General features: G+C 43.0%; 2 protein-coding genes across 8 annotated transcripts in view; one reads left to right on the top strand and one right to left on the bottom strand.

Annotated features, from left to right (window-relative positions):
* Positions 1-8,909, top strand: part of LOC124032063 (signal peptide, CUB and EGF-like domain-containing protein 3) — a 125,310-nt gene extending 116,401 nt beyond the window's left edge. For 2 of the 6 annotated variants that reach the window (XM_046344100.1, XM_046344096.1), the window contains 13 exons: positions 653-775; positions 908-1,021; positions 1,148-1,243; positions 1,481-1,597; positions 1,928-2,089; positions 2,212-2,418; positions 3,478-3,639; positions 3,794-3,961; positions 4,058-4,219; positions 4,612-4,809; positions 5,176-5,328; positions 5,430-5,509; positions 5,656-8,909. In XM_046344100.1, coding sequence (XP_046200056.1) covers positions 653-775; positions 908-1,021; positions 1,148-1,243; positions 1,481-1,597; positions 1,928-2,089; positions 2,212-2,418; positions 3,478-3,639; positions 3,794-3,961; positions 4,058-4,219; positions 4,612-4,809; positions 5,176-5,328; positions 5,430-5,509; positions 5,656-5,808 — 1,895 coding nt within the window. In that variant the 3' untranslated portion in view covers positions 5,809-8,909. Of the gene's footprint in view, positions 1-652; positions 776-907; positions 1,022-1,147; positions 1,244-1,480; positions 1,634-1,927; positions 2,090-2,211; positions 2,419-3,477; positions 3,640-3,793; positions 3,962-4,057; positions 4,220-4,611; positions 4,810-5,175; positions 5,329-5,429; positions 5,510-5,655 lie in introns of all 6 variants that reach the window. The other 4 variants (XM_046344098.1, XM_046344094.1, XM_046344097.1 and 1 more) reach the window with 3 other exon arrangements.
* Positions 8,910-12,711: 3,802 nt separating this feature from the next.
* LOC124032062 (specifically androgen-regulated gene protein-like) lies at positions 12,712-22,062 on the bottom strand. 2 transcript variants are annotated; one of them, XM_046344092.1, is made up of 4 exons: positions 21,894-22,062; positions 16,320-16,505; positions 14,999-15,176; positions 12,712-14,825 (listed from the first exon to the last, which is right to left on the bottom strand). In XM_046344092.1, the coding sequence occupies exons 2-4, from the start codon at positions 16,422-16,424 to the stop codon at positions 13,183-13,185; spliced, it is 1,926 nt and encodes a 641-aa protein (XP_046200048.1). In that variant the 5' UTR covers positions 16,425-16,505; positions 21,894-22,062; the 3' UTR covers positions 12,712-13,182. The 2 variants fall into 2 exon arrangements, with proteins under 2 accessions (XP_046200048.1, XP_046200049.1); XM_046344093.1 differs by lacking the exon at positions 21,894-22,062 and adding an exon at positions 18,706-19,341.
* Between the last annotated feature and the right edge of the window lie 674 nt (positions 22,063-22,736).

Genomic DNA, 22,736 nt, shown 5'->3' with positions numbered 1-22,736 from the left:
TCATTTTTACTATTTTCAACCCAATTGAGATGGTTTGAGATGAGTTGGGCCGCAGAGTGAAGGAAGGACAGCCAACAAGTGCTCAGCATATGTGGGAACTCCTTCAAGGCTGTTAGAATAGCATTCCAAACCCTTGAATGAGTAGGTGTGTCCAAACTTTTGACTGGTACTGTATGTCTATGTGTTTGATGTGTTGAATTGTTGCCTTGTGGATTTCCACTCATATGAGTGTTTTGGTAGCTGGGTCTAGACACAGGTAACTGTGATAATAAAAGTGTCTGGAACTCTATTGGAGGGATGTGACACCATCTTCCATGAGAAATTCCATTTTGTTGATGGTGGTGGAAAAAAGCTGTCTCAGCCACCGCTCCAGAATCTCTCATTAGTGTTAGAATTGGGTTGAGATCTGGTGACTGAGACACACACCCTTTATACCCCATTCTCATTTGAGACCCCTTTTGAGATATGTATTTCTTCTTGCCATGGTAGCCAAAATAATGAGCAACTGGGCATTTCTATACATAACCCTAAGCATTCTGGGATGTTTTAATTGCTTAATTAACTCAGCACTGGGTTTCAAAATATTTTGTATCTCAAGTATTTACTCAAGTTTACCTGTACATTGGTCATAACTGTCCATTTTCCTCTGCAGATATTGATGAGTGCAGTATAAACCGCGGTAGCTGTAAATACGGCTGTGTCAACACTCAGGGCAGCTATGAGTGTACTTGTCCAACTGGATACAAGCTGCACTGGAACAGGAAGGACTGCATTGGTATGTAACAACACCACCACCCGGTGGTCAGGACATAGAAACACACATTATGGCTTGGTTCCAAAGTCATGGAAATGATGTTGTAATTGATGAGTAGTGTATGATTGTGATGTTGTTTTTATGTTCATCCAGAGCTGGTGAAATGTCTGCCTGGCCTAGCTCCCAAGACCACTCTGACCTGCAGTAAAACAGGCAAGAAAGAGAGCTGCTCCCTCACCTGCACATCCAAGGCTCACTATCTGGCAGGTAGAGGCATCCATATACAATATCAGCGTTAATACACTTTGTTACAATTTCTATCTCAAATATTGTGTGCTATTGATTTAAATGGCTTCTGACTGAAGCTGTAACGATATGTTGAATCATTTACAGAATCTGACAGCAGCTATACAGTGAGCTGTGGCATCCCCATCCTACGAGGCAAATCCCCAGCCAGGCTGAACACAAGCAGCAGTCCGAGCTGCATAGGTACAGTGTCCTACAGAGGCATTCTTAGGACTTAGGCAGAAGGTTGCAGATGTAGCTAGGGTTAGGGTTGCAGCTGGATCTAGGGTTAGGGTTAGGGGTTGTGGTCAGTATCAATGGGTTTGTATATTGTTCCTATCTGTGCCACTGCATATATGCAACTGTTGTGGACGGAATGGTTCTATTGTAGTGTGGTCCTCCTCTACACCCATCCACCTGCACTGTTCTGTTTGCCTGTAGAAACAGGGGCCCCTCCAGTGAAGCAGACCGCCTCTTTCAAGATCAAAGATGCCAAGTGCCACCTGCACCCCAAGCTGACAGGCAGGGCTGAGGACAGGGGCCGAGCGCTGGGGCCAGGTGAGGGGCCACATCTGGCCTACATTCCAGACCTTGGTAATGATGGCCTCACAAAAAAAACTGACAATTCAACTACAGTGCATTCTTTTTTTCTGTATGTCTCATATTCAGTGTGTGCATATTCAACAGCAAATTTGTAGGTAAGTGGGTCTCTGTGTATTTGCTACATAGTAACCCTCACTGTGATTATGTGCAATGAAGCCAGTAATCTGTCTAACATATGCTGCTAACAGACCAATGCTTCCACCCCAACCCTAACCCATGAAAGACCCAGCATTGATGTTGACACCCAGTAACTTACAATGTTGTTTTACAATAATGTGTCTCTAGGAAGTGGACAGCCCTGCAATAACTGCCTGGTTACGTTTGTCAACCTCAAATGTGACTCCTCCAAGAAGGCCAAAGGGCGTCGTGTCCGTAACCCCACCAACAAAGAAGTGACACGCATCACCCTGGAGCTCGAGGCGGAGGTCAAGCCAGGAGACACCACAGGTCAATCAGTACTGAGATTTACAAGATGTCTGCTTTGATATGCCTCCCTGACACTGTGATTGACTGATTGATTCATTTTTGATTGCTTAATTAATTAATGTACTGTCCCTTCTCCCTCATAGGAAGCTGTAACCTGAGTTGCCTGCGCCAGCGCATGGAGAAGCAAGTGAAGACATACATCAAGGCCCTGAAGAAGTCGATCAACCAGGAGCGTTTCCTGATTCGCGTGGCTGGGCTGGAGTACGAGGTGGCCCAGAAGCTGCCCCAGGTCGCTTCAGCAGGCCACGAGAACTGTGGTCCAGGACGGGAGAAGGACAGCGGGCGCTGTGGTAAGAAAGACCAGTTTGGCAGCCATCTTTCTCTGTCACCAGTTACCATGCAGACCATGATTCTGTACGAAAATGTTATTATATCTGTTACGAATCCCTTTTGGCCCGACAGTCTAGGGGGGATGGTAATGAGACCCGTAACATAACTCATGCAAATTATTATTGTGACAAAGTAAAAGTGTGCACGAAATAACCACAACAACAGAAATCTACCGTCAAACTCTAGGTTTATTTATAAACACACGGTAATGGGGGGGGGCAGGAAAAGGGGCTGAGCTGGACCCAAGGAAATAAACAATAAATATACAAACACACACCCCTAAACTAGCCTACTTTAACAACAACTAACTAACTAACCAAAAATACAGTGGGTGGTCCGCCCAGTTCTAACTAGTGTATTTAACAAAGTTCACCTACGGGTAGTGTATGCCCATGGGCGACTTGTCTTGGTTCCCCCTTTTCCCACCAGCAAACAAACAAACACCATAACCAATAACAATACTCACAGGTGATGACAAAGTGCTATGGAGGTGCTTTAAACAAAAGAGAGGTTAAGACACAAAGCGAGAGTGAAACACAGAGACCTACAGACATGGCATTTACAGAGAGATTGAGCTGAGCTTTAGAACAAACAAATGATGGGGTTTTTAAACCATGGGGAATGAACTGTGATAGGTCAGGAAATAGGAGGAGGTGTGTCTTCTGATTGATGATTGATTGTTGACTGATTGGGGAGTGATGGTTTTCACCTGTGAGGGGAGAAGGAGAGAAAAGAAACACACACACACAGGATACACACACAGGATAACTGTATCCGTAACAATATCACAGATGGCATAAACAGTCAAGACACTGTCGTGACACAAACCATAAACTGACATAGGTTCTCAGGACTATTTATGACTTGTGTGTACTTATGTATTCCTATAGTCTCATTTACAGAATACAAAAACATCTCCAGAGCTGTGGTGCGCTAGTTAGTTTGGAGCAAGGAGTGTTTGGTGTCCGTGTGTGTACTGTATAGCTCTCTCACCAGACCCCTCCTGGCTATTCTCTCAGTCAGATGTTTGCCAGGATCGTACTACCAAGGGGAACAGGAACGCTGCGTCCAGTGCCCACCTGGCACCTTCCAGGAGAGGGAGGGGCAGCTGGCCTGTGACCTGTGCCCTGGCAGTGATGGGCATGGACCTGCCGGGGCACGCAACATCTCCTCCTGTGCAGGTACATACACATCCCTGATGGCAGACTGCACTAATTATCCATTCATATGTCTGCATGTGCCAACATTGTAAAATAACCTATAGTGAAGTGCAGCACAGGGTACTGTAAATCTCCATTTGACTGAAAGTGTCTTGTTACTGTTGTCTACATCAAGGTCAGTGCCCTACTGGCTACTTCTCCAGTGATGGGTTTCAGCCATGCCAGCCATGCCCGTTTGGCTCCTACCAGCCTGACCTGGGACGGACCCTATGCTTTCCCTGCGGAGGGGGGCTGAGCACCAAACGGGAGGGGTCCAGCTCCTTCCATGACTGTGAGGTCAAAGGTCAGTTACGTCATATTATCCTGTGCCATTAATATTATTTCACCTCAGATTTGGTTTGTAAGTGTGCATATGTGTGTGTCCCTCTCCTCTCTGCAGTTCAGTGCTCCCCTGGCCACTACTACAACACTACGGTGCACCGCTGTATTCGTTGCCCTCTGGGCAGCTACCAGACAGAGTTCAGACAGAACTACTGCATCACCTGTCCTGGTAACACCACTACAGACTTTGATGGGGCCACCAGTGTCTCTCAGTGCAAGAGTACGTTCCTGATTGTATAAACATGCTATTTGCATACAGAATGCATTTTCTGACAGAATCACTTTTTATTTTTGACTTTCAAAAATGTAGCCTTGAGCCTTAATTTGCATACCTTTTTTATGAATATTAAATTAAAAATCCAGGTTGCATAAACTTCCCTAAAGGGAATTGGTCCACAGGTAACAAATGTAATTATTTATTTTATCTACCTAGCCAAATTTATCTACCTAGCCAAATAGACATAGAAATAACTGTGTGTGTGTGTGTGTGTGTGTGTGTGTGTGTGTGTGTGTGTGTGTGTGTGTGTGTGTGTGTGTGTGTGTGTGTGTGTGTGTGCGTGCGTGCGTGCGTGCGTGCGTGCGTGCGTGCGTGCGTGCGTGCGTGCGTGTTAGACCGAGAATGCAGAGGAGAGATGGGAGAGTTCACAGGTTACATTGAGTCGCCCAACTACCCCGGAAATTACCCAGCTAATGTGGAATGTATCTGGATCATCAACCCACCCAACAAGCGCAAGATCCTCATGGTGGTGCCTGAGATCTTCCTGCCCTCAGAGGACGAGTGTGGAGACGTACTGGTTATGAGGAAGAACTGTAAGCACCTCATAGCACCTCATATAACCCAGCGCTTGTGTTTAATACCATTCCATTCACTACATTCCAGCCATTATTAGGAGCCGTCCCCCCATCACCAGCCTCCTCTCAACCCAGTGGGGTGTTCCACAATATCAATTCACTCTTTAGAGATTGGATCTAGGTTTCAATAGACACTGAAAATTCTCAAACAACAAATGCTGTACTATACATAGTTCAATTTTAAGGTTTTAGTTTTTAAGGCGTCTACTTGAGAAGCTTTCAAGTTGAGGAAATGATCATAAGAGCAGATTGAGATTAAGTGCCTGCATACCCAATGTGCAAAGTATTTTGTCAATCTTCTCTGTATCTCGTCTGTTCTTCCAGGGTCGGCCACATCCATCACCACCTATGAGACGTGTCAGACGTACGAGCGACCTATAGCCTTCACCGCCCGCTCCCGCAGACTCTGGATCAACTTCAAGTCCAACGAGGCTAACAGTGCACGAGGATTCCAGATCCCCTATGTCACCTATGACGGTAAACTCTCACCCACCACAGAAACCCACTGAGGAAACAGAGGGGGCAAGTCTTCAGATTCTGAGGTGTTTACTGTATCATGTGTTTTTGTGGATTCACAGAGGATTATGAACAGCTTGTAGAGGACATTGTCAGAGACGGAAGACTCTATGCCTCTGAAAACCATCAAGAAATCCTAAAGGTTAGTGTCTGCTGCTAAGATACATGCTACTGCATCCCTCAGTGGGTCATGTTCATGTTCAAGTCAGGTATTGTCTGAATAAATACTTTTGTATACTTGAATACTTCTCAGTAAAGTGTGCTGTGTTGTTCCCTTCTTCCTATCAGGATAAAAAGCTGATTAAAACTCTCTTCGACGTGCTGGCCCACCCTAACAACTACTTCAAGTACACCACTCGGGAGTTCAGCGAGATGCTGCCGCGCTCCTTCTTGCGCCTCATAAGCAGCAAAGTCTCCGCCTTCTTGCGACCATATAAGTAGTCTAAACATCAAACCACGCCCCTGAAGGACCAGATCCCGCCCCCCTCTAACAGGCCAAACAACGAACTCTCACAGGACTTCTAACAAGTTGACAAAAATAACTATTTTTTTCTTCTATTTTTTCATACTGTAGGCTTTGACGACACACTTCACTATGCAGTCTCATACTCAATCTGTTTTGCAGTATTTAGTTGTATGCCATTTTAATTTCTCCAAAACCATGCAGTATCTGAAGCCAACCAACTTGAGTCAAAGTACAGTACAGGCTTTCTTGCCCATCTCTTCTTTCTGAATATTTATCACGGCTCCAATATGTTTGTGTCATTGTATTTTTTTGGTTTGTTGCTGTTGTCATTCTTGTTTCTATTATCATATAGCATAGGTGGCCTTGTCTGTCATTTTCACAGCAATCCATAATTAGAAGGATATGTGTGCATTTCAGATGACGCATGTTGTCTGTTTGTTGACAAAATGGACAGCGGTAGAGGCATTTATGTCAAACAGGAAGAAGGATATAAAGGGCAATATGTTTGTCACATTTGTTTTGAGCTGGAACAGGGTTATCGTAAACGTGCTTTAATAAATAGTCTTTCACTTGAATTCCAGCTTTAACCATGACAGGATGAGTCCGTTTTGATAAATGAATAACCTTTTGTATATCTATATCCTCCATAAGCAGTCCTCGCGGAGAAGGACCTGTCAGTTTCCTGTCATAGTTACATTCCACAACATTCAAAGCCTTACTATATCTGAGCTCTTAGAGAAACTTCTTGTTAAGGTATTACTGTTAAAACAGTTATTCTATGTTTTTTTTCTTCTGTCCATATTGTATAACTGTCTGTTGCCTACCTACAGATATTTTCTGTTAGTCTATATCCAAGTTAACTTATACAAAGTGTATAAATTGTAGTTTATAAAAAAAGATCCAGAAGGTGATGGACATTTTGGAAAAGAAATAGAAAACTAGATTTGTGAGAATCACAGATGAAAGTCAGAATAATGTCTCTATGGTCCATGACTGGTGAGGAGAGAGACAGAATAATGTCTCTATGGTCTATGACTGGTGAGGAGAGAGACAGAATAATGTCTCTATGGTCCATGACTGTTGAGGAGAGGGACAGAATAATGTCTCTATGGTCTATGACTGGTGAGGAGAGAGACAGAATAATGTCTCTATGGTCTATGACTGGTGAGGAGAGAGAAATATAAATGTCTCTATGGTCCATGACTGGTGAGGGAGAGACAGATAAATGTCTCTATGGTCCATGACTGGTGAGGGAGAGACAGATAAATGCCTCTATGGTCAGTGACTGGTGAGGGAGAGACAGATAAATGCCTCTATGGTCCGTGACTGGTGAGGGAGAGACAGATAAATGCCTCTATGGTTCATGACTGGTGAGTGAAACAGAGATACATCTTAATTAAAGGGCAAGGTTCTGTGATACAGAAAACGTCTTTATTGGACACAACTGTGAGAGAGAGAGACAGAGAAATGTCTATGAGGGACATACGTTTGCTGCTTCTCTTAAAAAGGTCACTTTATTTCTTAAATTTCAAGTCGTCTTTCTGTGCTCGCATCACACTAATAGTCCATTGCATTAATATAAAAGAATGATGCATCATAAGTATAAATACAATTCCACCGCCAGTCCTCATGTAAGTTGAAAGTCATATCACATTTGCCTCTTCATCCATGGATTACCAACTGATTGTAATGTTATTCTTTCAATCTTGTAAATAATGGGGGGACAATTGACACGGTTTGAATCCTTTTTAATCTAAATAAACTTGAGCAGGATCCCCAAACTATTTTCTTTCCATGTCCTCTTCACCCTTTCCCTAATCCAAAGATCCCTCCACCCCCCACCCCACCAGCCCCTTTTCCCCAAACACCCACGTCAGATTCTGTCCCAATAAGACCAGCTCTTCCAAAGACTGTCCGCACGGCAAAAGCCTAGTTATTATCTCGTGCACTAGATCTAGAGCCTGTCATCCTACCTTTGTTGTACAAGTGCAATGAATGAAGTCTCCATTGTGCTACTCCTCTCTTTGTGTCCAAAGAAATACTAAAAAACAATGTTAATATTTGTCAAAACATAACAAAGGATTGTCTTTTCTTGGACTCATTTAAAGAATTGTGACTGGCGTTAGGGTTTTGAATGAAGTTACTTTATATTCAGCATCCCACTACAATAATGTTGAAAAACAAATATAGTTGATCAATACAATACTATTACAATGAAATTATTGCAATGTAAAAACAAATTACAATGATAACAAGTAATCCTAATACACTCAAACCTTTGTTGAAGAAGAATCAACATGTTAGCTACGGCTCTTAAATATAATGGATTTCCCTTGGAAACTCTGTTTTTATTTTATTTTAGATTTTTTTTTGTAAATAAAAGAGAAAATAAACCGTGTAAATGGTCAAAGCTATTGTACAATACCTTTAGATAGTTGTAAGCACAGGTGCTTCTGGATAAGAGAAAAGGATTTTGACCACATTGCTAAATTGCAAGCCAAGCGTACACATCACAGAACATCTGCCATATCTGTTTTCTTTCGAATGTTTGTTTTCAAGTCGCCATGAGTATTTATACCACCCGGGGTTTTTTTTTAAATCCAACATTTCGATGTCAATAGCAACAGTCCATAGAGCTCACTGTTTCCACCTGTCTCAACTCATCCTTTCCCTCTCTTCATCCCTCTGTACCTGCAGCCTGAACACACCAGATGGCTGAGTTTTTTTTTTATTATTATTATTTTTTTTACATAAGTTTGCTATGATGTATCATAGAGTTGATAATGGTATTTGCACTTGAAAATTGTTATTGCTCATGTAAAAATGTCTGGATTTTGTATTGTCTTTTTAAATGAATGGAATTGCTGTTCTTACATTTCTTGTAGCTCTCGTTTGTTCTCTAAATGCTCGCCTACTGTGTTCAACCCATGAGGATGAAGATGCACATGTGCATGTACCTTTATCAACTGTACAAAAACAATTATTAAAAAGTATGTACAGAGATTAAATGAAACAAGATGATGAGCTTGTTTCTGTCAAAAACACTTAAAAATAAACATACTGTAATTGAGTTTAATTTCTAATATTATTTGATGTCAAAGTAGCCCTTTTCTTTAAATATGTTTATGAGACTAGGGAATCCCTGTTTATACCTGGTTCTAACTTGCATCCTTTGTCCTGATCTTGTCCACATTCTGAATGTGCCAACATTTTTAGTCAGGTGTAGACAATCAAAAGACACATTGTGATCTGATTCTGATCAGATCCTCCTGTCCACCTCCAGAGGTAGTCAAACATGCCTTGTATAGACATCTCTGGACAGAGAAACCATTTAAATCATAATTATTTCACCCTCTAAAATCATTGACAGGTTGCTGCATTGACTGATTATATCAATATGTGTCTAACAAAAAATAACATATCTTATTTTGAAAGAAAAGCTGTGACATAATGTGCCTAAAGAAAGGTACCAGGATATCTGGTCACAATACAGACACAGTGGACAGATAACATTTAAAATACTAATGTGTAGACAACACATTTCTGGAAATGTGGGCACAATCAGAATGTACACAAGATCAGGACAAAGGACCCATGTTAGCAGCAGGTATAAACGGGGCTAGACAATAACCATCTCTTAAAAACAATTGGAGCAGATAAGCGGGGTACTATTTTGTGTATTAGGTTTGTGTACTGGTCTTTCTACTCACCCTTGAAACTGGAATGGAAACAAAGAAAATAATTCTAGCATCAATTTAATCCAAAACTGTGCTGAGATTATATCCAGTGCTGTAGAAGTACAACAAGTTTTTAAACCATGTATAATGTCTCTAAATGATACAATATTAAATCAAGCCATACTAACCCTTGTGTTGTCTTAAAAGTAAAAAAATAAAAAATAATAATAATTATGACAGGTATGTTGTAATAAAACGAGTGGTGTCCACTGATTAAATGCAGTCTTCCTGCATTGTGAAGAGGGAAAACCCAGATAATCAAAGTTTGGGATGAATGACAGGTTGTTTCTTCATAGAAAAATAAATTAAATTTAGCTGCTTATTTTAGGGGTTTAGTGAAGGCGGGTCATTTTTTACCCTTAGGACAAGGGGAGTATACAGAATGTTAAGGCTAAACAACAGTTAAACAGAGATCAATAGAATAGAAAGGTTGTTGCAGCACACAAGGGTTAATATGAACTGCTGACACTGCAGCTGTGACACCAATTTGTTGACCGTATACGTGTTGACATGACAAACCAGGGCCTGTATTGGGGACACTCACAGTAGACAAAGCCCAATGCAGCTGACATTAATAGCCATTAACATTCCTCTACTTTAAAGGGCCCATATCAACAATGTGCTGTTCTATCTGTAGCCTACAAGTCACCTTTTGTTTCACAACTAAAATTCATTGGACCAAGCATTTCATTATATTGCAAGCATTACACCCCACTCATAACGTTAAAGTGTTGTCTAAATTGAAGAGGTCATATACAAAGGGTATCAAGGTCTATTCTCTCTTTCCAAAACAAACCATTGACATGGTTTAGTAAGTCCTGCCATTGGGACTTACACCCGTTTCAGTCAGATCCGCTTTAGCCAACATCTGCATAGCTGATGTGTTCATGGTGTCGGAGGTGGAACTGCGTTAGAGCTGTCAAATCCACAAGCAGCTTTAGGCTGTATCTAAAGCGGACATTGCCATTGGCTGCACGGAGTCGCATTAATATAAATCCCATTGCAGCCTTGTTCACAAGTTCTAACACTGGAATGTGAGATATAATCTACACTTCAATTAGGCTGATAGAATCCTCACTATTGTGTTTAATCATTTTAAAATTTGAGCGTCATTATTTCTATTTAGCCTAGTTTCTCACTGTAAACTTTAACATGAGTGGGACGGGTGTGGCTTCGTGACAATGGTCAAGAACAACTGCTCACCAATTTGACAGCTCCAACTGTTACCCCCGACAAGGCCAAAACATCAGCTATGCGGGTGTAGACTATCGCCGGTTAATGCTTGATCTGACTAAATCTAGGCCTTAATGAGCCACTTATTATAAATGCTATACTTCATCATTTTGACTTGAGTCGACAGACAATGATTAGAAACCATATGAACCCAACCTGATGGTATTTTAAAAGGGGATACAATTTTAGGAACCAGAAAAGAGGAACCAGCTCTCTCTCAACTAGACAAACAGTATTTCAGTCATCTGCCAACCACTTACAGACCTATATTGCTGCTCAACAACCAGTTTTTATAATGGCTTTTGATGTGCGTCACACCTAAAACCACACAAACCACATTTCAGATTTCTATCACTGACTGGCTGGCTACTGAAAGCTTCTATCTACTGTACTGTAGGCTATGTAGTAGTACATTTTCTATACCTTATAATTTGGTTCCTTTACAACTGCCAATCACTACACCAAACAAAATAATAGGAGCAAATCAGATCATTTTTCCACTGGTTGGCATGGTTCCACATTTTTTTATGAATTAGAGGAACTTTAGGAAATGAAGTCCAACCAATGCTGTCAATGTTCATGTCAAAGGATATGTGAAAGGAGAAGTTATAAAGGCACATCCCTAACTGTAAAAATACCATCAGGTTTCTTCTCCATTTGAAAACACAGCACAAAGGGTTGTGCATTGTTCTTCATAAGAGCACAACATACACTACATAACCAAAAGTATGTGGACACTTGCTTGTCGACCATCTCATTCCAAAATCATAGGCAATAATATGGAGTTGGTCCCCCTTTGCTACTATAACAACCTGTACTCTCCTGGGAAGGCTTTCCACTAGATGTTCAAATATCGCTGCGGAGACTTGGTTTCATTCAGTCACAAGAGCATTAGTGAGGTCGGGCACTGATGTTGGGCGATTAGCCCTGGTTAGAAGTCAGCTTTCAAATTCATCCCAAAGCTGTTCAATGGGGTTGAGGCCAGTTAAGTACAAACAGACTGATCTCGACAAACCATTTCTGTATGGACCTCGCTTTGCGCACAGGGGAATTGTCGTGCTGAAACAGGAAAGGACCTTCCCCAAACTGTTGCCACCAAGTTGGAAGCACATAATTGTCTAGAATGTCATTGTATACTGTTGCTTTAAGATTTCCCTTTACTGGAACTAAGGGGCCTAGCCCGAACCATGAAAAACAGCTCCAGACTATTATTCCTCCTCCACCAAATTTTACAGTAGGCACTATGACTTCAGGCAAGTGGCACTCTCCTGGCATCTCCCAAACCCAGATTTGTCCGTCGGACTGCCAGATGGTGACGAGTGATTCATCACGCCAGAGAATGCGTTTCCACTGCTCCAGAGTCCAATGGTGGCGAGCTTTACACACTCCAGCCGACACTTGGCATTGCACATGGTGATCTTAGGCTTGTGTGCGGCCGCTCGGCCATGGAAACTCATTTAATGAAGCTCCTGACGAATAGTTATTGTGCCGACGTTGCTTCCAGAGAGTTTCCAGAGTGTTGCAACCGAGGAGAGACACAATCGTGGTCCCGTTCTGTGAGCTTGTTTGGCCGACCACTTTGCATCTGAGCCGTTGTTACTCCTAGACATTTCCACTTCACAACAACAGAACTTACAGTTGACCGGGGCAGCTCTAGCAGGGCAGAAATTTGACAAACTGACTTGTTAGAAAGGTGGCATCCTATTACCTTAAAAGTCACTGAGATTTTCAGTAAGACCATTCTATTGCCAATGTTTCTCTATGGAGATTGCATGTCTGTGTGTTCGATTTTATACATCTGTCAACAGAAAATAGTGGCTGGAATAGCCAAATCCACTCATTTAAAGGGGTGTCCACATATTTTTGTATATATTATGAACGAGTTAATGACACACAAACATCCTTACATAAAGTGCATTATATTTTATTTAGAAAATAGACAATGATCAAATTACTGAATGTCAAATTAGATTCACAAACAGCCTAACACATTTAACGAGGAATATACATACATACATATTCACTGTACTGCAAACTGTAATTAGAGTAGTATCTCATAGTAGTATGATACAGGTTATTCATGAAAGCCAGTCTTAGGGTACATACAGTATTTCTGTGCAGCAAGAAGGCAAAAATACACTCCATAAATATACAGGTTTCTGTAAAGCCAAACAATCTTTCATCAAACAAATAGTGCTCTCTGCATGTTGCTTCAAAGAAGGCCTTATGGAGAGAGTAATCTTCCCATAAGTTTCAGTGTCAAAAACTAGAGGAGGGCTTAGTTATACAGAATCCATATTAAGGACATTCCTCCTCCTCAGACCTCACCCCTCATATGGATTTCATAGTGGTGCAGTTCCATTTCCCCTCTCCCTTCCCTCAGTCGCTCAGCAGTCCAAGCTTCTTCAAGGCCTCTCGTCGGTCTTCTCCACTCTTGCTGTTGGGGCAGATCAGCACACTGATACCATGGGAACGGGGAAGCTTGTTCTGAGACTCTCCATGACCTGGTTGGGGGTGGCAGGCCTCACCCTGAACATTCATGAAGTCTTTCCCAGTTCCTAGGGAGGCCGGGCGGGGTCTAGAGTTACGCTGGTCTCTGGGGGACAAAGGGACACTGGGAGCCTGGTTTTCCCTGAGGGAGGCATTGCTGGCCATGTAGCTTCTCTGGCCCATGCTGGAGCGCTCCAGAGTGGCTGATTTGACCCTTACGGGAGGGGGAATATGCTTGGGTGGTGAAGGAGGGGTTGTAAGGGGCAAGAGCAGAGCTTTGGCATTGTCACTAAATTGGATTGGGGCTGGAAGTGGAGCAAGGGTAGTGGCTCGGGCTGGTTCTGTGGTAGCTGGGACAGCAACTGCAGCAGGCACTGGGATTGGGGTATGGATAGTGGCTGGGACTTGGCCAGGGGTAGTGGCTGGGGAAGTAGTAGGGATTTGGGCTGGGGCTTGGGTCTGGGTGGCATCTGGGCTGCGAGGAGAGGGAGTGGGTGCCCATGACTTCCGGGATTTGGGTGAAACTACAGGGCCTGAGTCTCCATCCTCACCCTTCAGGAGCCCGAGCTTCCGTAGAGCCTCCAAACGCACCTTCTGGGGATCAATGATCGACCTGTCAATGGGCAAGGAGAGAGGGGGGCCTGGGTGACTATCTGACTTGTGGGACTTCTGGATGATGTTGGAGGGAAGCCTCTTGGGCTTAGGGGCCACGGCAGGTGGGTTCTTTGTTTCCAGGGTCTCAGGAATGGGGATGGTTAGGGCCTCTGAGTGGGAGGGTGGTGAGTTGGTACTAACAGGTACAGGCAGATCAACAGGAGGTTTAGAAGGTGGTGTCTGTTGGGCTCCAGGCGAGGCTGGTGGAGCTCTCCTGCGTAGTTGCTCCAGCTCACTGTAGGTTAGTGGAACTCTGAGTACTGCAGGCACTGGAAGTTCACTCTCCTCCTCTGGTTCATCATCCCTGAAGTCTGAGGGAGGGGGAATCAGCTTCAGATCCAGCTCAGAGTGAACCTTAGATTGCCGTTTTGCAGACTTGCTGTCTACAGAGACTCCTTTAGGCATATTGTCCACATAATTATCTGAGGTGGCTGAGGATGGGGTCGTGTCCGAGGCAGAAGCTTTTGGGTCTGCAGCTAACTCTGGAGTTTTAGACTCAGTGGACAACACCGGAACTTTTGAAATAGTGTCCAACCCAGGAGATTTGATGTCAGTGATCAACTCTGGGGACTTAGACACAGTTGCTATCTCTGGAGCTTTACGTTCTGTGACTACCTCTGAGACTGTGGGTTCAGTGACTACCCCTGGAGGTTTGAGATCAGTAAATGCCCCTGGGGTATTGAGCTGGGTTGCTACTACGGGGGCTGGGGCTCTAGGCTCAATTGCTGCAGCTGGAGCAGTGGGCTGGGTGGCAGAACCTGGGGCTTTGAGCTGGATACTGGCAAGGCTATTTGCCACTCTAAGTGGTGTAGGCACTATGCAGTTCAGAAAGGACTTCTGATCCCTTCCTGAGTCAGAATGCTGGAGTTCTGATACATCTAGAAGGCAAGCAGAAACAGCAATTATTTTACTGTCAAATTCCCACAAGTTCCTAAGCTTGGCTCGCACAATCATGACCCAAAACCTGGAAACATTTGTTAGTCTCCTGCATGATAAATTCCTGATAAAACATCAACATAGATATAAACAAAATATTTTTGGTGATACTCACCCTCCAATCTGGCCTGTCCCATAGAGAGGTGGCCAGGTTTGGCTGCCAGGTTGCTGGGGTCTGGCTCATCATTTGACAGGCCACTGTCCTCCTCCATCTCCAGGGACTCAATGGTGGACTCCAGAAACATGAGGCATGCCCGCTCCTCAGCAGAGAGGTGCTCCAGACTGTCATCACTCTGCCCCCCCCCCACACACACACACACACACACACACACACACACACACACACACACACACACACACACACACACACACACACACACACACACACACACACACACACACACACACACGTAATTAACACAAAGAAGAAACACGGAAACGTAGACAAACTGCAAATGTAGAGAACAAACAGATTCAGAATAAAGATACCATTGCAATCAAGTGCTCCTCCTTTAATCAAGATTACATAGCTATGTGGAGATGTATGCCAGGAATGTCTGTGTACACTATATCCTTGTATAATGTTCGGCGAGGCCTTCAAACAATTTTGCCTTGATTTTCAGTTGTTAATAGTCAGTGTTTATTCAGTCTCTCTGTTGCTTTCAGCTAGGCTGAACATTACATTGAGGCCCAGTGAGACCGGAGACACAGAGATGATCAAAATGACATTTATCTTTCACACAACACCGATGGAAAGACAATGTACCACAGCACTGCTCCTGGCTAGCTTGTATCCTATACTGCATCGCCAGAGGAATGTATTGCAGTGGATTTCAGTGAGTGGCCTCTGAACAGCTCTGAACTAAACAGACTAGGTTCTGATCATCCTCAAAGCGGTCTCTCTCTCTCTTATTTCTCTCTCGCTCTCTGAACAAACATCTGAATCTCTCACCCCCAACATGAAACAAGCCCAGCAGCTCACTCTTATAACCTCTCACCCACAACATGAAACAAGCCCAGCAGCTCACTGACTCTTATAATTGGGAGACAGTGGCTCTGAAACCTATCTACTGTACACTGCATTCTAGGGAGTTCTTCCTAGCCACTGTGCCTATCCATCTGCGTTGTTTGCTCTATGGGGTTTTAGGCTGGGTATCTGTAAAGGGCTTTATAAAATATATTGATTGATTGAACATGCCGATTTATAATAGTCAATATTAAATCTAAGATGGGAGTGAGAAAGGCCTTTCAATGTTTGACCTTTTTGTCATTTAAATCCTTTCTAAAGTACCCCTAAGTGTTTAGCACAAAGGCAGCAGGGCAGCACATCAACTAAATAAACTAGAAACTGGTAAAACCAGGGTCTCAAACATTTTCCTGGTGCTAAGAACAGTTGACGTGAAAAGGGGCAAGGCTAGGGTTATGGCAGCACTCACAAAGCCAGAGTTCATGCTAACCACACTGTCACAGCTCCCAGTGCTGTCCATACTGATCAAGGATTCCATGGCAATGCCGCCCGGCCACGTGTCACTCTTTGGCATGGCACAGGGACAGGTGCCAGGGGTTCAGGGGGCCTCTGCTAATTGGCTGAAAGTCACAGATGGATCCAGATGGGGAAGCAACTGAAAAAAAGAAGGGAGAGAAGAAGTTTTAACGCTCGAGGCAAAAATCATTACATCATCATGATGCTCCATTTACCAGAGCTTCCCGAGCGGAAATTGTGGTATTTCTCTATTACAGCCCATGGTAAAGACTAGGACACGTATGTTTTTAAACCATGTCTTTTCTTAGCACTGATATTTGATCAGTGATATCATGGTAGAGTTCTACAACAAACAGGAATCCTGTTACACGTCTCTAATACAGTACAGTATATCAGTGTATAGGAGGGACAATAGTACGCCAGCCAGCAGCTTACAGGCAGGATTATTACATCACCAATACTGTCTCCCTATTTAGCCTCTATGTGCCCTTATCCAATAGAGGGATACACTGACAAAGCCGTGGACAAAGCTCAAGCAGTGAGCAAAGGACAGCTGATTATTAGCCTTTGATTCATGCTATATCTTTAAACTGCAAAGGAGCATCCGGCATATGGCGGGGTCTTGTTGTGGCCTTATGCTCCACAGGGATCGAAGAGGATTAAGATCTTTAACCTGGACACATACTCACTAAAGCTACTAAACCGTACCAAGTGGCACTGTGTGAACCTAATCACCAACATGCCACACCATGTCATGCCACCAACAAGCTGTTGACATCTAGGCTTACACTGTAGTTAAAATACTGTAGATGTACTAGTGGTGATAAATATGCATAGCAGGGATTTTTGGGCAGTTTTACTACAAAACATATCAAATGACATTTTACCATCAGTTACTGTTCAGTTTTATCCGGGCATAGGCCTATACAGTAGTTCAACACATTCAGATGGTTCAGTGTCAAGGACAACGGTGTTGTATTACCCTCTATCATTTGATTACACATACAGAAGCAGAGAGGAACAGTAATGATAGTGAATTTCCATTGAAGTCATTGTAAAATGCGTCATTGGTACATCATTAACTCGATTTCCACTGAAACACCCAGACTATTGCTGATCCATCAAAAAGGCACTCAAGGCTGCTGAATTGCATGGGGTTAGGGTTGGGACAATTAGGCCTATGTCATTTTGATTACACAAATATAAGCAATTGCCAAATATCGCCCCACTCAACAATGTCACATTTAGACGTCATAAGGTCCAACTGAACAAAATGCTCCGTTCTGTAGCTGTGAAGTTATTTAACAAGGGAGTTGCAAGTGAAATGTCAATTTCTTTAAGGAGTTTTCCTTTCAGCCCCTCACCTGGATGGTTCCAATAAACAGAATGTTCCTTTGCTTTTCAGAATGACATGTATCCGAGTCTACCTGCACCTTTAGCAAGTCAATAACAATGGAAATATGGGCATGTTGACAGTAGCAAAACATGTGGGTCAATATAGGCCACACAGTACAGTGTTGGCAACAACAAATAGTGGGCTTTCTAGTTCACACAGTATCCCAGGGCTCCCTCCTTCCCATTTAGTCTAGTGCTCATATTTAGACCTACTTCCTGCCCCACCCAAACGAGACATAATAATACTATGAGCAAAAGACAGAGAAAATGTCCCAGAACCTGCCCCTCCCTAGTCTGGATACCAGTCGTTTTAGCCAACATTCCACTCCTGTCAAGGACACGGAGTACAAAATAGCTAAACAGAGACGGCCACCAGGCTTGCACCTCCCAGTGAGTCCCAGCCTACGCACCTACAGGGTTGTAGCGGGAGAGACAACCTCACTGCACCAACCTCAAAGCTTTAATACACCTAGGAATGTGACTTTGCCTGCTTCCTAGAAAACATGTTGTCATTTAACTAACCGCCCTGGCTGGTGCCCTATGCTCTGACGTACACTCTTGCAAAAAGGGTTCCAAAAGGGTTCTTTGGCTGTCCCCATAGGAGGACCCATATTGGTTTGATTATATGTGCTGTGGCCTACCACTGCAAAGACACTATAGATTTATTTCCCCTGGTTGACAATGAAATACTCAGGAAAGTGATATCACAAGTTAAGCCTTGTACCTGCCTTCTCGATCTTATCCAACGGCCTTCTTCAAAACAGTTTTTAATTGCAAATCTGAAGAAGTGCAAACTATTGTTAATGACTCCCTGTTCACAGGTACTTTCCCACTGCACTAAAAAAGGGAATCTAGATTCTTCAGCTCTTAGCAAATTTCAGCCAAACTCCATTTATGTCCCCATTACCAGTAAAACATATTCAAAACCTATTTCTTTAACTTACTTGCTGCGTTGATTCGTTGTTCATTTGTTCAGTCTCAACAAGGATTTCATCATTCATATAAAGCAGGGAGGTTCCGGCTCGGTCTGTCCGTGGCCTCTCTGCCCCCCACTGCGTCCGTTTCCATCTTGTCCAGCTGTGTCTAACATTTCATGTAAACCCCGTTTCTTGTCTGTATCGAAGTAGCGGTCCTTGTACATAGCATCTAGCCTGGTGGCGACACAGTAAAGAGGCTCAGAGAGAATGCCACCGGATCGCTTGTTCACAGCCTCTTGTAAAGGACTTTTACAAGTTTTAACCCCACGGTCTGTCTGCAGTTTTGAGCAGGCATTTCAATGCCATGACAGAGGGTATCGCGTCTGCTGCAGATGCAGTTGAAGAGATGATTTCTCGAGTCAGTTGTTCGAATGGAGCTAGCTAGTGTGTTCATGTTTCAAAGTCTCAAATGCCATTGAAATGGCAGCAGCGGTATGAGAACCATCACATTCTTGGGGCTGACATCGCTGGTCCAAATATCAGTCGTGAAGCTAATAGCAGTGACGCACATAGCAAGTAGCTCAGGGATGTGCGTTTCAACAATACTGTGTAACTCTGGTAGGGCAACATCTGAAAAATAGCGCCTGCTTTGTAGGGTGTACCAGGGCTCAAGGTGCTCGACCAGTCGGTGAAAGCCAACATCATCCATGACAGAGAGCGGTTGATTGTCAAGGGCAACATGCAATCATTTCAAAGCTTTTACTGAGTTACAGATCATATAAGGAAATCAGTCAATTGAAATAAATTAATTTGGCCCTAATCTATGGATTTCACATGACTGGGAATACAGTGATGCATCTGTTGGTCACAGATACCTTAAAGAAAAGGTAGGGGTGTGGATCAGAAAACCAGTCAGTATCTGGTGTGACCACCATTTTCCTCATGCAGCAAGACACAGCTCCTTCACATAGAGTTGATCAGGCTGTTGATTGTGGCCTATGGAATGTTGTCCCACTCCTCTTTAATGGCTATGCGAAGTTGCTGGATATTGGCGGGAACTCGAACACGCGGTTGTACACGTCGATCCAGAACATCCCAAACATGCTCAATTGGTGACATGTCTGGTGAGTAATAAAGGCCATAGAAGAACTGGGACATTTTCAGCTTCCAGGAATGGTGTACAGATCCTTGCGACATGGGGCTGTGCATTATCATGCTGAAACATGGGGTGATGGAGGCAGATGAATGGCACGACAATGGGGCTCAGGATCTCGTCACCGTATCTCTGTGCATTCAAATTGCCATAGATTAAAATGCAATTGTGTTCATTGTCCATGGCTCATGCCTGCCCATACCACAACGCCACCATGTGCCACTCTGTTCACAACGTTGACATCAGCAAACCACTCGCCCACACAATGCCATACACGTGGTTTGCGGTTGTGAGGCCGGTTGGACGCACTGCCAAATTCTCTAAAATGACTTTGGAGGTGGCATATAAGAGCAATTAACATGAATTTATCTAGCAACAGCTCTGGTGCACATTCCGGCATCAGCATGCCAATTGCATGCTCCCTCAAAACTTGAGACGACATTGTGTTGTGAGACAAAACTGCATATTTTAGAGTGGACTTTTATTGTCCCCAGCACAAGGTGCACTTGAGTAATGATCATGCTGTTTAAAAAGCTTGTTGATATGCCACACCTGTCAGGTGGATGGATTAGCTTGGCAAAGGAGAAATCCTCACGAACAGGGATGTAACAAATTTGTGCACAAAATTAGAGAGAAATAAGCTTTGTGGGCATATGGAGCATTTCTGGGATATTTTATTTCAGCTCATGAAACCAACACTTTACATGTTTTGTTTATATTTTGTTCAGTATAGAATCCTCTGGGGAAAAGGGTTGTCCATCAACCAAAAAAGGGTCCTTCAAACGGTTCACTAGATAGCAACTTTTTTCTAAGACTGTACCTCTGTGCATTTCAAGTAAATTACAAAGCAGAAGGGGAAATAGAGAGAGCTGATTAGGTGCACTGTAAATGAAAGGGGTAGCACGGTGTCCACTGTATGGCCTGATCTTCAGTGCACTTTGAACCACTGGAAAGCCCTGGGATTCAGGAAGGGGGTTGCCTTAGGTTCCATTTCAATGAGTGACAGTGATCTTATTGTGGCGATAAAAGAGGCCAGAGAGAGAAATGTGAAGTATGTCCTGTGACATGAAGGACAGGCTGAGCAAAAGCATTGCTGCTGTCTTGGTTGGACCAGGTATCTCTTCAAAAATATATTTGCTCCCAAAAAAGACTAACCTGGGCATGTAATGGTTAAGTAAAGAACTAGTTAATCATTTACAGTAAATAAAGGTTCATAATAACAGACATCCACACCATGTTGTGCAACTCCCAACCTGCACAGAGTACATGCATGAAGAAATATTCCATTAATGTTTAGCTTGGCAGTTGGCACTCAGTCTGCACCATTAAAATGTCAATGTCCAGGCTTTGGGAATAGTTTTATTGATTGGCGAACATTGAAATCTCAAGTACGCATTGGCACATATCACTAATCTATAGTCCACATTAGAGCTTGCCTTTTGGTCTGGTCCCCATATGACATAACAGTGACTATGATGTTGAATTGTGTCAATCATCTTTCTTGTGGAAAACTTTCCCACAGTACACCTGTCTGAATCTATCTCTCCCATAATTGGCCAACTGAATGGCAACTCAGTGCTTTTCTGTTGTCTTCCAGGGTGGTGTCTCAACCATAGCAGTGAACCATAAGATAGCATGACCACAGCAGTGTGAACGAACATGTGTCTGTCAGTCTTCTTGATGAGAGAGATATATCCCATGGCAGGCCCCTGATATCATCACAGCCGTGTAAAACATATTAGATATAGTAGCCTAGGCTCTTTTACGCGTCTGTATAGATAGGCACATTCACAACGGGGCCAATAGTCGAACTTTGGTGGTAATAATATAAAAACAACTGTACAGTAAAGTTTCCTGTTCAATTACCAATACCAGTGTATCCTCAGACTGTGTATAATCTACACATCGCATAGAATTCTAACGAAACATACCCTGTTGTTTACAAAGCATGTGACAAATACAATTTGATTTGATGTGTCAAATCATGCTTGAAAGCATAAAAACAGCTTCTTAGAGGAAAAATACTTCAAAAGAGAATAAAAGTATAGAAAGTTAAACGTACCTGAGAGCAGTAGAATAATACTATTCACTGTCCACAAAGTGCATTTGCACTCAAAGAAACGTGCTATCGCCACAATTATCCAAACCTATTGAAATACAACACCGCTTTTCTGTGAAACTATGCAATAAACCTTTACTAAAGCAGTGCGGAAGACTGGCAGTCGTTGTTGAATTCCAGGTGAGCGCGCGAGGCTCACTTTGTCCCTCCCCATAATATCTTTGTGGCCAATCAGCACATGTTTGATCGACCGTGTTTCTGGAAGAACCAATGGGGTAACAGAGGAACACCCCCACATTTCAAATCGAATGATTCTGTATTACAGGGTTAATGAACCAAAACTATAATACAATTTTAAATTGTGAACCTGGATTCATAATTGTAATTTTCTTATATCTTGTTCAAATCATTGTTGAAATTGTTTTATGAATGATATAGATTTTTATTGCACGCACATGAACTGCAATTAATTTTCCATTACATATCTCACTCACATTGCTGTCATTCCAAAAATAGCATGCCGATTTTATCAATTCTTGTGATGACAAGTCTTTTCTGACACTGAAAGCAGGTTGACGTCTTTAGCATATCTATGAAAATCCTAGAATTTGCATACTAATTCCATTGGAACAAAAGTGATGCCATCTCATATTTGCATGATGATGATGACTGTTGTCCCGGCTCTACCCTGAAATGGACACTGATGCTGTTCAGTCCATGAATAGAGGCGCCTGCTAATGAGTCTGGTATGAAGAGTGAGGTATATGAAGAGTGAGGTATATGTTACGTGTTTGCAACCCCGTTCCTCAAATATTGAAAGTCAATGTTTGTCTTGGCATTGTGCAA

The sequence above is a fragment of the Oncorhynchus gorbuscha genome, linkage group LG03, assembly GCF_021184085.1.
Source record: "Oncorhynchus gorbuscha isolate QuinsamMale2020 ecotype Even-year linkage group LG03, OgorEven_v1.0, whole genome shotgun sequence".
Taxonomy (NCBI): domain Eukaryota; kingdom Metazoa; phylum Chordata; class Actinopteri; order Salmoniformes; family Salmonidae; genus Oncorhynchus; species Oncorhynchus gorbuscha.
The sequence above is the reverse complement of the archived record's forward strand: the minus strand, read 5'-3'. Positions and strand labels throughout refer to the sequence as shown.